Here is a 13,897-nt window from a genome sequence, read left to right as displayed (position 1 = left end):
AAGAATTAATTTGATCAGTAAATGGTGTAGCGAGGGGAAAAAAAAAAACCAAAACGCAAATGTCACACATCGCAATAATGGGCGATCAAAACATTATATCTACACCTTAACCCCTTTCTGCCAGCTGACGGAATAGTACGTCAGCTGGCAGATCCCCTGCTTTGAGGTGGGCTCCGGCGGTTAACTAGTTAAATGCCGCCGTCAAGCGCTGACAGCGGCATTTAACTAGCGCGCACGGCCGGGTTATAATGACCTGGAGAATCATAATGGCAGGTTAGTTTTAGCATTTGGTGAACCTAGCAAAAAAGCCAAACAAAAAACAAGTGTGGGATTGCACTTTTTTTGCAATTTCATCACACTTGGAATTTTTGTCCCGTTTTCTGTTACATGGCATGGTAAAACCAATGGTATCGTTCAAAAGTACATATCGTCCCGCAAAAAATAAGCCCTCACATGGCCATATTGACAGAAATATAAAAAAGTTATGGCTCTGGGAAGGAGGGGAGCAAAAAACGAAAATGAAAAAACGGAAAAAGCTCCAGGGGTGAAGGGGTTAATAGTATTGATAAAAACGTCGGCATGTCATGGAAAAAATAAGCCCTCTCCTGGCCCCAGATCATGAAAAAAGGAGACTGCATGGGTCTCGGACAATGGCGCCTTTTTTTATTCTTTTTGTAACAAACTATGTTTTGTTTTTTTAAGAATAAAATAAAAAAAATAACCCATGCATGTTTATCTACAAACTCTTAATGAACTGGAAAAAATCCTAGAGGTAGGTCCATTTTAGCATTTAGTGAACATGGTAAAATAAAACCCCCAAAACAATTGTGGAATTTGTACTCTTTTTGCAATTTCATTGCATTTGGAATTCTTTTTTCCAGTACACTATATAGTAAATTCAATGGTGTCATTCGAAGTACAACTTGTGCCTCAAAAAAACAAGCCGTCGCATATGGCCATATTGACGGAAAATTTTAAAAAGTTATGGCTCTGGAAAGAAGAGCAAAAAACGAAAGTGCAAAAACTGAAAAACCCAAGATGGTAAAGGGGTTAAAAGAAGCAGTCCACTACCATAACTCTGTTACTGATTTTATCATAAATGCTTAAGGACAATATCCCCAAATAATGCCACATACCTTTTCTGCCATGTTCATGTTTTGTACCATTCTGCTTCGTTCCCAATGCCCTGACATCAGCTCTAATGTTACAGCCATCACTTTGTCATCAAGATGCAGACGAGCAGGGGTACAAAACAATGGAATAGAGCGCTGTGGCCTGCTGTATAAACAGTTAGTTATAATGGGGCGATTTTTCTGCAGGTGCAATGTGAGCTCTCTTAAATAAAGCCCCAGCCTCCTACATGGCAAGGTATGCTAACCTGTCCGTTTCCAGAGCTTGGAAATTAGGGAGATTTTGATGTGACATTTAAGGAAGTCGTAGAATTTTCAGCCAGAGAAGGTGACCAGGAGAGCATCTCCTTACAGAAGGATTTGGGAAAGCAAAGGATTTACAAAAACAGCTGTTCTGTGGCAGGTAGTTCACATGAAAGGGACTTGTATCATTAATGGGGTTGGCTGCTACTTTAACCCCTTTCTGACCTCGGACGGGATAGTACGTCCGAGGTCAGAAGCCCCGCTTTGATGCAGGGCTCTGCGGTGAGCCCGCTTCAAAGCCGGGACATGTCAGCTGTTTTGAACAGCTGACATGTGCCCGTAATAGGCGCGGGCAGAATCGCGATCTGCCCGCACCTATTAACTAGTTAAATGCCGCTGTCAAACGCAGACAGCGGCATTTAACTAGCGCTGCCGGGCGGCCGGAAATGACGTCATCGCCGACCCCCGTCACATGATCGGGGGTCGGCGATGCGTCAGGATGGTAACCATAGAGGTCCTAGAGACCTCTATGGTTACTGATCACCGGTGGCTGTGAGCGCCACCCTGTGGTCGGCGCTCACAGCACACCTCCATTTCTGCTACATAGCAGCGATCAGCAGATCGCTGCTATGTAGCAGAGGCGATAGTGCTGTGCCTGCTTCTAGCCTCCCATGGAGGCTATTGAAGCATGGCAAAAGTAAATAAAAAAAAAAGTTAAAAATAATGTGAAAAAAATAAAAAAAAATATAAAAGTTTAAATCACCCCCCTTTCGCCCCAATCAAAATAAATCAATTAAAAAAATATCAAATCTACACATATTTGGTATCGCCGCGCTCAGTATCGCCCGATCTATCAATTAAAAAAGAAACATTAACCTGATCGCTAAACGGCGTAGTGAGAAAAAAAATTCGAAAAGCCAGAATTACGTTTTTTAGGTCGCCGCGACATTGCATTAAAATGCAATAACGGGCGATCAAAAGAACGTATCTGCACCAAAATGCTATCATTAAAAACGTCATCTCGGCACGCAAAAAATAAGCCCTCAACCGACCCCAGATCACGAAAAATGGAGACGCTACGAGTATCGGAAAATGGCGCAATTTTTTTTTTTTTTTTTAAGCAAAGTTTGGAATTTTTTTTCACCACTTAGATAAAAAATAACCTAGTCATGTTAGGTGTCTATGAACTCGTACTGACCTGGAGAATCATAATGGCAGGTCAGTTTTAGCATTTAGTGAACCTAGCAAAAAAGCCAAACAAAAAACAAGTGTGGGATTGCACTTTTTTTGCAATTTCACCGCACTTGGAATTTTTTTCCCGTTTTCTAGTACACGACATGCTAAAACCAATGATGTCGTTCAAAAGTACAACTCGTCCCGCAAAAAATAAGCCCTCACATGGCCAAATTGACGGAAAAATAAAAAAGTTATGGCTCTGGGAAGGAGGGGAGTGAAAAACGAACACGGAAAAATGAATGAAGGGGTTAACATTGCTAGAGGCACTGTAAACACACCAAATGCATAAAAAACGAATGGGTTAAGTGGCGTTCAAATGTAAACTTTACAAATGACAGCAGCTTTGTACTGCTGCTGGCTTTTCACAGTTTCCTTGCATGATTAAGAGATTATTCAGGGAAACTGGAAAGACCACAGCAGCACAGGGCTGTTGTACTTTGTAACCGCTGCATGTGAATACAGGCTTAAAACAGTTTACCTACATTAGGATATTGAGGGTGTATTGTTAGGATTGTCCATAAAATTCAGACCCAGATTCTCGGTTGTCATGTTTGGGGAAAGATGCTTCAAAGTCAGGGACACGACCTATGAGGAAAACATACATCATATGTCGTGAAGGGGTTAAGGTAGGGTACTGCATTGTTGTCTTATTGAATCGAATAGACCAGCCTCATCAGAAAGCAGATTTGCGGGAGTGCAGGGACTGCACACTCTCAATAGAACTATGCTTATTGGTTGTGATTTATTTTTTTTCTCTTTCATCTTTAGTCTGCTGTTCCTCCACTTTCCCCATTCCCCAGCATCAAACAACAAGCAGTCTCTCCACGTCGGGTATCTCAGCAGCATTCCATATATGTGTCTCCACATAAAAACACAAGTTGCCTCACCCCTCGCACAGCACTTCTATACAAGTTCAATGGAAGTCCTTCTAAAGTAAGTTTTTAAGATGTCCACTTCCACTAGCGCGTTCATGTCTGTCCGTCTGTCTGTCTGTGCATATGTATGTGTATATGTATGTATGTATGACACATACATACATATATATATGTGTATGTATGTATGTGTGTGTGTGTGTGTGTGTATAATTACACACACATACCCTGCTCAAAAACATAAAGGGAACACTTAAACAACAGAATATAACTTCAAGTAAATCAATCTTCAGTGAAATCAAACTTAGGAAGCAACACTGTTTGACAATCAATTTCACATGCTGTTGTGAAAATGGAATAGACAACAGATGGAAATTATTGGCAATTATCAAGACACACTCCAATAAAGGAGTGGTTCTACAGGTGGGGACCACAGGCCACATCTCAGTACCAATGCTTTCTGGCCGATGTTTTGGTCACTTTTGAATGTTGGTTGTGCTTTCACACTCATGGTAGCATGAGACGGACTCTACAACCCACACAAGTGGCTCAGGTAGTGCAGCTCATCCAGGGTGGCACATCAATGCGAGTTGTGGCAAGAAGGTTTGTGGTGTCTGTCAGCGTAGTGTCCAGAGGCTGGAAGCACTACCAGGAGACAAGCCAGTACACCAAGAGACGTGGAGTGGGCCGTAGGAGGGCAACAACCCAGTAGCAGGACCGCTACCTCAGCCTTTGTGCAAGGAGGAGCACTGCCAGAGCCCTGCAAAATTACATCCAGCAGGCCACAAATGTGCATGTCTGAACAAATGGTTAGAAACCGATTCCATGAGGATTGTCTGAGTGCCCGACGTCCACAGATGGGGGTTGTGCTCACAGCCCAGCACCGTGCAGGACGCTTGGTATTTGCCACACAACACCAGGATTGGCAACTTCCCCACTGGCACCCTGTGCTCTTCACAGATGAAAGCAAGTTCACACTGAGCACATGTGACAGATGTGACAGTCTGGAGATGCCATGGAGAGTCATCTGCTGCCTGCAACATCCTTCAGCATGACTGGTTTGGCAGTGGGTTAGTAATGGTGTGGGGTGGTATTTCTTTGGAGGGCCACACAGCCTTGCATGTGCTCGCCAGAGGTAGCCTGACTGCCAATAGGTACCGAGATGAGATCCTCAGACCCCTTGTGAGACCATATGCTGGTGCGATTGGCCCTGGCTTCCGCCTAATGCAGGACAATGCCAGACCTCATGTGGCTGGAGTGTCTCAGCAGTTCCTGCAAGATGAAGGCATTGAAGCTATGGACTGGCTCGTCCGTTCCTCAGACCTGAATCCGATTGAACACATGTGGGACATCATGTCTCGCACCATCCACCAACATCATGTTGCACCACAGACTGTCCAGGAGTTGGCGGATGCTTTAGTCCAGGTCTGGGAGGAGATCCCTCAGAAAACCATCCGCCACCTCATCAGGAGCATGCCCAGGAGATGTAGGGAGGTCATACAGGCACGTGGAGGCCACACACACTACTGAGCATCATTTCCTTGTCTTGAGGCATTTCCACTGAAGTTGGATCAGCCTGTAACTTCATTTTCCAGTTTGACTTTGAGCATCATTCCTACTTCAGACCTCCGTGGGTATTAGTTGTGATTTACATAATAATAATAATAATTTTTAAGTTTTATTGTTCTCAACACATTCCACTATATAATGAATAAAGATTTAGAACTGGAATATTTCATTCAGTGATATCTAGGATGTGGGATTTTAGTGTTCCCTTTATTTTTTTGAGCAGTGTGTGTGTATATGTATATATGTGTGTGTGTATGTATGTGTGTGTATATATATATATATATATATATATATATATATATATAGATATATATAGATATATAGATACATACACACACACACACACACACACACACACACACACGTACATACCACATACATATATATATATATATATATCCAGACAGCAAAGAAGAATCGCAAATGCACTCACCAACTGCAGTTGAAGGTGTTTATTCGAACACAAAGCAGGACATCTTCACGGCACGGGGGAGAGGGAAATGACCAAAGGGAGTGCGGCAAACGAGACACACTCCCTTTGGTCATTTCCCTCTCCCCCGTGCCGTGAAGATGTCCTGCTTTGTGTTCGAATAAACACCTTCAACTGCAGTTGGTGAGTGCATTTGCGATTCTTCTTTGCTGTCTGGATTCATATGGACTTTTTTTCATGCAAATAGCACCTCCTTCTCTCTCTCGGACTGCTATAGCGGACCTGAATGTGTTAATTTGGATTTTCTCTACGTTGGTGTGGGGGGTTGTGCTGCTCCTTTCTTCTTTTGTTTTCTGACATATATATATATATATATATATATATATATATATATATATATATATATATATATATATATATATATATATATATATATATATATATATATATATATATATATATATATATTTACATATATACATATATAATATATATATGTGTGTATATTTCTCCTTCGCCTCATTGGGGGATACAGGACCATGGGTTATGCTGCTGTCACTAGGAGGCTGACACTAAGCTGAGACAAAAAAAGGTTAGCTCCTCCCCTGCAGTATACACCCTCATGCTGGCTTCCAGAGACCCAGTTCAAGCTTAGTGTCCGTAGGAGGCACACTGTTTTTTCATCACGCGGACGAAGGGGGCGACGGATTCTTTCAAGGTCCGATCTCCCACGAAACAGCAACAGGCGAGCACGGGAGTTTCACCTCACCGTATCCTCTCCTGCGACGAGGGAGCCACTGCCTGAGCTGACCCTTTTTTGGGCGACGGTTTTTTCCCTAAAAGGGCGCCGATCTCCCCACTTGATACAGACGAGCACTGGGTTTTCCTCCAGTATCCTCCTCTGCAGCCAGGCTTTTTATTGCCGGACATCTGCCCTGGCCACCAGGTTTTACCCTCGGCTGTACAGAGGCACTATTTCTGTGGCGTCCGTGCAGACCACACTGCATCACCAATGTTCTTCGTGATCCAGGTGGTGGACGGTTCCTCTCCACCCCCCTGTTTGGGGCTGGTGGATAGAGGCTTCCCAACCCCTGCACCGTCCCATGCCATCCTAAGGCACCTCTCACCTCCTCATGGCACCTCTGGTAAGTGTCTCGTGGGGGATGGGGGGGATCGTCGGTCTTGTGGTCCGGAGGGCTCCTCCTGGGCAGCGCCCATAGTGGCCTGGAGCATTCCCACAGTTTTTTGGCATTTTGCGCCGCGCGCCGGGCCGAAGCCGCAAATTTAGCCCCCAGCTTCGGCCTAGCCGCTGGACGCTGCGATAGGCTCCGCCCCCCGCTGCGCGTCATCGGCGGCTCCGCCCCCCGGTCCTGGCGCTTCTCGCAGCCGCCGAGATCTCTCTCCTGATCTCGGCGGCCATCTTTATTCCACACTGCACGCCGCAGCTCAGCCTCTACAGAGCGTCTAGCTGTCACAGCGCCCAGGGGAACCCCACTTGCAGCCGGTTTTCTTCTCTGGCAACACTTGCCCTCTCTGGAACGGGACACAGGACCAGGGTAAGGAGACTTCGTCAACTCCCCTCTGCAGCGTCGCCCTCGGCTTCCCCTCATTTATAGACCCTGTGATCTAATTTTCTCGCATTAGAATCATGTCCCAGTCAAGGTCCAAAAAATCCTCTAAGGTGCATACGACCTTTTTTTCTGCGTGTACCACCTGCCAGGCCCCGCTCCCTAGGCCGCAAAGTTCTCCCCTCTGCTCTGCCTGCGATGCTCCATGTGCCCAGGAGCCCTCCACCGCTACCGACTCCGGTGTACCTAGTCCCCCCCCGTGGGTCGCCTCACTTTCACAGTCCGTGGATTTTTTAGCCAACGCCATCAAATCCATTCAAAATCCTCCCGGGGAACGGGGCAATCCGTTACAGGTGTTAAGAGATCCCTCCATAGCAGGGGAATCGTCGGCCAGCAGGGGCCGCTCTCCACTTAAAGAGGCACGGTCATCCAGAAAACGTATCCGTACTACTTCTCCTGAGCGTTCACCTCGCCACTCAGACTCTGGCAGCTCCACCTCTCGCTCACCCTCTTTGGGGGCTCGCAGCGTTCACGACTCTGAGCATGAGTCCGAGGTATCATTGGACCCGGAGGCTCCGGAGTTCAGAGCTACGGTTGACTCCCTCATTGTAGCAGTCAATCACGCGCTTAAGGTGGATGATGATTCTAATTCCGCTCCGGAACACGCGGTCTCTTTTACCAGAACCAAGCGTTCCCACAAATCCTTTGCCTCTCACCCAGCTTTTCTAGATATAGTCAAGCGACACAGAGAGCGTCCAGATAAGCGTTTCTCGGGTAAGAAGGATCTGGTATCAAAGTATCCCTTCTCAGCAGATCTCGTGAAAGACTGGACGGATCCCCCTATAGTAGATCCTCCGGTCTCGCGCCTGGCCTCTAAAACTCTTCTTTCAGTCCCGGACGGCGCTTCAATTAAGAGTCCCACTGAACGCCAGCTAGACTCTCTAGCTCGCTCAGTGTACGAGGCCTCAGGCTCTTCCCTGTCCCCCTCCTTCGCTGCGGCTTGGGTGACCAAGGCAATGGTTTCCTGGGCGGATGCTCTAGCGAAATCCATTCAGGAACAGGACCTCCCGTCTGAGATGGCGGACCTGGCTAAGCAGTTAGCCATGGCTAGCGATTATGTAATGTACGCATCTCTCGACGCAGCGAATTGCACAGCATCGGCGGCTTCTAACGCCATCGCTATTAGAAGGGCTCTTTGGCTCAGAGAGTGGCGCGCAGACTCCTCTTCTAAAAAATCCCTGATCTCTCTCCCTTTTCAAAGCGGGCGTCTTTTCGGCGAAAAGCTTGACCAGCTTATTTCCGACGCCACGGGGGGAAAGAGCAAGTTCCTTCCCCAACAGAGGCCCAAGGCGGCTTTCCAGCGCCAGCCTTACTTTCGTTTTCGGCCCTTTCGTACCAGCCCAGCCTGGTCCAATCCTTCCGGTCTTCCCAGATCGGACCGATCCGCTCGCACAGACAGAGACTCTCGCCCCTCCTTCAGGCCGAACCCTTCCTGGCACGGAAAACCTAGGCAGCCCAGAACCCGAGGTTCCAGACCTCCCAGATTCCCGTCTCAATGACTCGGGAACGGCGCCAGTCGATACCACCAGAGTAGGCGGACGTCTACTCCTTTTTCAGGAAGCCTGGCTCTCCGTCGTTCACGACGAATGGGTCAGGGATCTGGTATCGTCAGGCTACAAAATAGAGTTCTCCTCTCCTCCTCCAACTCGGTTTTTCCCCTCTCGTCTCCCCAGTTCGGCAGCTCAGTCTCGCGCCCTTCTTTGCGCCATTCACGCTCTCCGCCAGAGTTGGGTCATTGTTCCGGTCCCGGAACACGAGAGGTTCAAAGGTTTCTACTCAAACCTCTTCGTCGTGCCAAAGAAGGACGGAAAGGTGCGACCCATTTTGGATCTCAAACTCCTGAACAAGTGCGTAAGAGTCCGGCACTTCAGGATGGAATCCCTCAGATCGGTCATCTCTTCGATGGAAAGAGGGGAATTCTTGGCCTCGATAGACATCAAGGATGCCTATCTTCACATCCCGATTTTCCCACCTCATCAAAGGTTCCTCCGCTTTGCCGTTCTGGAGGACCACTTCCAGTTCACGGCCTTACCCTTCGGTCTTGCCACGGCGCCCAGGGTATTCACCAAGGTCATGGCGGCTGTCATGGCCATCCTTCATTCTCGAGGAGTCGTCGTGTTACCTTACTTAGACGATCTCCTCATAAAGGGCCCGTCTTTCCAATCCTGCGAGTCAAGCGTCCACATTACCCTGGATTCCCTTTCGCGCCTGGGCTGGCTGATCAACTTGGACAAGTCCTCTCCCGTTCCTGCCCGTCGGATCTCCTTTCTGGGAATGATCCTGGACACTTCAAGGGGGCTGGTCTTGCTTCCTCGGTCCACGGCCCAAGCGCTTCATCAGGGAGCCCGAGCGCTATGCGATCCTCGTCCGCGAACCATTCGGTTCGCCATGAAGATCCTGGGAAAGATGGTTGCAGCAATCGAAGCGGTTCCCTTTGCTCAACTCCATCTCCGTCCCTTGCAACAGGCTCTGCTGGACAACTGGGACAGGAGTCTCTCATCTCTCGACCGTCCTTGCCCCCTGTCCCCGCGGGTCAGACAATCTCTCGTATGGTGGACCCTGGGCTCGTCTCTTCTCCAGGGGAAGTCCTTCCTCCCGATCTGCTGGTTAGTGGTAACCACCGACGCCAGTCTCCTCGGCTGGGGGGCGGTGTTTCTCCACCACTCTGCCCAGGGCCGTTGGACAGTTCGGGAATCCAGATTCCCCATCAACATCCTGGAGATTCGCGCTATCAGACTTGCTCTGAGTCGCTTTCACGCCCTGCTCGCGGGCCACCCAGTACGAGTCCAATCGGACGTCACGGCGGTGGCTTACATCAACCACCAGGGGGGTACCCGCAGCAGGGCGGCGATGCAGGAAGTCTCCCTCATCCTTCGTTGGGCCGAATCCAACCATTCCATCATCTCTGCGGTACACATTCCGGGAGTCGAGAACTGGGCGGCGGACTTCCTGAGCCGCCAGGGCCTTGCCTCGGGGGAGTGGGAACTCCACCCAGAGGTATTTCACCAGATCTGTCTTCGCTGGGGGACCCCGGACGTGGATCTGATGGCGTCCAGATTGAACGCCAAGGTCCACAACTTCATTGCCCGTTCTCGGGACCCCCAGGCCATAGGAGTAGACGCGCTGATTTCTCCGTGGCATCAGTTTCAGCTCCCATACGTGTTCCCTCCCCTTCCCTTACTGCCGAAGGTGATCCGAAAGATCAAGACGGAGGGAGTTCCGGTCATTCTAGTCGCCCCAGATTGGCCACGTCGCGCTTGGTACGCGGAACTCGTTCAGCTCGTGGCCGACGTTCCCTGGCGGTTACCAGACCGCCCAGACCTGCTTCTCCAAGGTCCGATTTGCCACCAGAGCTCAGGGGCCCTACGTTTAACGGCGTGGCTGTTGAAACCTGGATTCTAACTCGTGTCGGTTTCTCTCAGCAGGTCATCCCCACCATGTTAAGCGCTCGTAAGGCGTCTTCCGCCTCCATTTACCACCGCGCCTGGAAAACCTTCTTCTCATGGTGCAGGCTCCGGGGTCACCCTCCGCTCGTTTTCTCTATCCCTTGCATCTTGGATTTCCTTCAGTCTGGTCTGGACTCCGGCCTGGCCCTGAGTTCCCTTAAAGGTCAGATCTCCGCGTTATCCGTGCTGTTCCAGCGTAAGATCGCCAACAACCTTCAGGTCAGGACCTTCATTCAGGGAGTCTCCCATGTGGTTCCTCCCTACAGGATGCCTTTAGAGACCTGGGATCTCAACTTGGTCCTGGGGGCTCTTCAGGAACCTCCGTTCGAACCCCTTCAAGACGTTCCGCTCTCTGTCCTCTCTTGGAAGGCTGCCTTCCTGGTAGCGGTGACGTCCATCAGAAGGGTTTCAGAGCTCGCCGCTTTATCCTGCCGGGCACCTTTCCTTGCTTTTCATCAGGACAAGGTAGTCCTACGCCCTTCCCCGGCGTTTCTTCCGAAGGTGGTCTCATCTTTCCACCTTAACGAGGGCATCATTCTTCCCTCCTTCTGCCCGCAGCCCAAACATAGGGTCGAGAAGGCTCTCCATACTCTGGACGTAGTACGGGCCCTCAGGAGGTACATTTCCAGAACGGCGCATTTCAGAAAATCCGACGCCCTTTTCGTGCTCCCGGAGGGTCACAGAAAGGGTTTGGCTGCGTCTAAATCCACGATTGCCAGATGGATCCGATCCGCTATCCAGGAATCCTATCGGGTCAGGGGCGTTCCTATCCCGGCGGGGATTAGAGCTCACTCCACTCGGTCGATGGGTGCTTCCTGGGCCATCCGGCACCAGGCAACAGCGGAGCAGGTTTGCAAGGCCGCAACGTGGTCCAGCCTGCATACTTTCTCAAAGCACTACAATGTCCACATTCACTCCTCTGCGGACGCGGCCCTTGGCAGGCGTATCCTGCAAGCGGCCGTTGCGCATTTGTAGTCAGATGGTACATGGAGTAATTTGGTTGTATTGTTTCCCTCCCAGGGACTGCTTTGGGACGTCCCATGGTCCTGTGTCCCCCAATGAGGCGAAGGAGAAATAGGGATTTTTGTGTGTACTCACCGTAAAATCCTTTTCTCCGAGACACTCATTGGGGGACACAGCACCCACCCTGGTAGCCTTACGGCTCGTTGCCTTTTTTGGTCTTTGACTGTTGGTTTGACATGTTATATTCTAAAGTTACCTGTTATATTGTTGTTATTATCCTACTGCTTTTGCACTGAACTGGGTCTCTGGAAGCCAGCATGAGGGTGTATACTGCAGGGGAGGAGCTAACCTTTTTTTGTCTCAGCTTAGTGTCAGCCTCCTAGTGACAGCAGCATAACCCATGGTCCTGTGTCCCCCAATGAGTGTCTCGGAGAAAAGGATTTTACGGTGAGTACACACAAAAATCCCTATATGTGTGTATATGTATTGTGTGTATATATATATGTATGTGTGTGTGTGTATATATATATACATACATACATACATACATACATACATACATACATACATACATACATTACCATTTAACAGGTGCAAATAGGCTTCTATTAAATAGACCTGTCACTGTCCACTGATCTTCACTTGTTGTTGGAATTGTAGAGCTTGGAAGATATCAACAGCATGATTAAACAAGACCATAGGAGCCGCAAACGAGCGATAACCATTGACAGTGACTCTGAGTCTCCTGCAAAGAGGATGTGCACCGAGAGTGACGACGTATTGATAAAACGCCTTCAGGATGTTGTGAGCGAGAGGGCAATCCGTTAGAGGTTCTCACGGTGTGACATTTCAGTGGATATTGCACATTTTAGTGGATATTGCACTGTTCAACAGTTGTGCACACTGTGGTTTTTATCTTCTTGCGTCTGTAAGTCCTTGTTTTTATTCAGCATTAAACCTATTTTAATCTTCTGTGTTCTATAAAACTACTTTTTACCAGTTGTACTGTGGTTGTTTTTATAAAACTCATTTTAAAGGGTTTGCTAATCTGATGTACATCATGTAGAATTCTATTAAAGGACATTTTCGGTCCTTGGCTGACCACATTGCACTTACTGCTATTAATCTGTCATGATGTACATTCTTAAAGGGGTTTTCTGAGATTTTCCAAAAGTTACATAAGAACAAGGAATATTTTAAAATATTCGTTCGTTTGTTGAATCACTCATTGCTTCAGTGGTCCATACCAGTCCTCAAACGATCACATATGATACATTATTCACATGACTACCAAGGAAAATGATTGGCAGTTGAATGTTGTATTTTATTATTCCTGTAGGACCAGTGCAATGCAATGTCAGAATATCGGCGAGTATGTAATAGTTAAAGTGGAAGATCCTTTATTCCTGAGAAACTTTTGCTAAAAAGCCTTAAATCTTTTTTCGGGATCTCAGAACTTGTGCTGTTTGTCCTACAATTGTAGCATACTATTATAGAAAACAGAGTTTCTCCACTGTTTTATTACATTAATCACAGTCAATTCTCATCTGGTAAAAAAAAAATCAGTGAATTGATGGTTTAAATTTTTATTGTTAAACAGCATTGGCTTTGTTGTCAAATGCAAACTTTAATAAGCAATTACAGTGTAAGAAACCTTATATCTTTGCATTAAGTATGTTAAAGACTCTCCGTATGCACAGTGAGCACAGCCTGTTTTTGGTTAGTTTGCAGTTTATATGTGTGCCAGGAACCATTGTCCTAATTTAAGAGACCATTATAATGATATTCATGAATAAGCATAACTGGTTCTTACTGCATTCGAAGACTACTGAATATCGTTATGTATTATTACAAAGCAAAAGTGGTTGCCAGCACTTTGCATAGGTAAGAGGATCACTGCAAACCAGACAATGTTGTGTAGCATCTACACATCTTGTACATTTGGGTGCTTACAAGCCTATGATTAAGTGTAGATGTCTGCCCTCTTTGCATGAGTGGCCAAGGAAAGGTTGGTTACTTTAGAGGCGGTGGTTAATACCCGTTTGCACATATTTGTACATATGTACAATAAACTTTATCCTTGCTTTATTCCATCGTCTGTCTGTTTTTGTCTGATATTACTCAAAATTTTTCCACCAGATACACAAAACCTCAGCCTGACATAAGACTGTGTGGGTATATATATACAATATATAAATATATATATATATATATATATATATATATATATATATATATATATATATATATATATATATATATATATATATATATATATATATATATATATATATATAATTTTTTTTTTTTTTTTTTTTTTTTTTTTTTTTTGGGGGGGGGGGGGTTGGAGAATTTTTAAAATTAAAAAAAAAGAAAAACT

General features: G+C 47.0%; 1 protein-coding gene across 2 annotated transcripts in view; it reads left to right on the top strand.

The window, feature by feature from the left end:
• The window catches only part of RBL1 (RB transcriptional corepressor like 1), a 128,254-nt gene extending 114,649 nt beyond the window's left edge, over positions 1-13,605 (top strand). For both annotated transcript variants that reach the window (XM_069751931.1, XM_069751932.1), the window contains 2 exons: positions 3,378-3,542; positions 12,178-13,605. In XM_069751931.1, coding sequence (XP_069608032.1) covers positions 3,378-3,542; positions 12,178-12,345 — 333 coding nt within the window. In that variant the 3' untranslated portion in view covers positions 12,346-13,605. The remainder of the gene's footprint in view (positions 1-3,377; positions 3,543-12,177) is intronic.
• The last annotated feature ends 292 nt before the right edge of the window (positions 13,606-13,897 follow it).

Source organism: Ranitomeya imitator, chromosome 2 (genome assembly GCF_032444005.1).
Source record: "Ranitomeya imitator isolate aRanImi1 chromosome 2, aRanImi1.pri, whole genome shotgun sequence".
NCBI classification, from domain to species: domain Eukaryota; kingdom Metazoa; phylum Chordata; class Amphibia; order Anura; family Dendrobatidae; genus Ranitomeya; species Ranitomeya imitator.
This window is presented reverse-complemented; position numbering and strand designations above follow the sequence as displayed.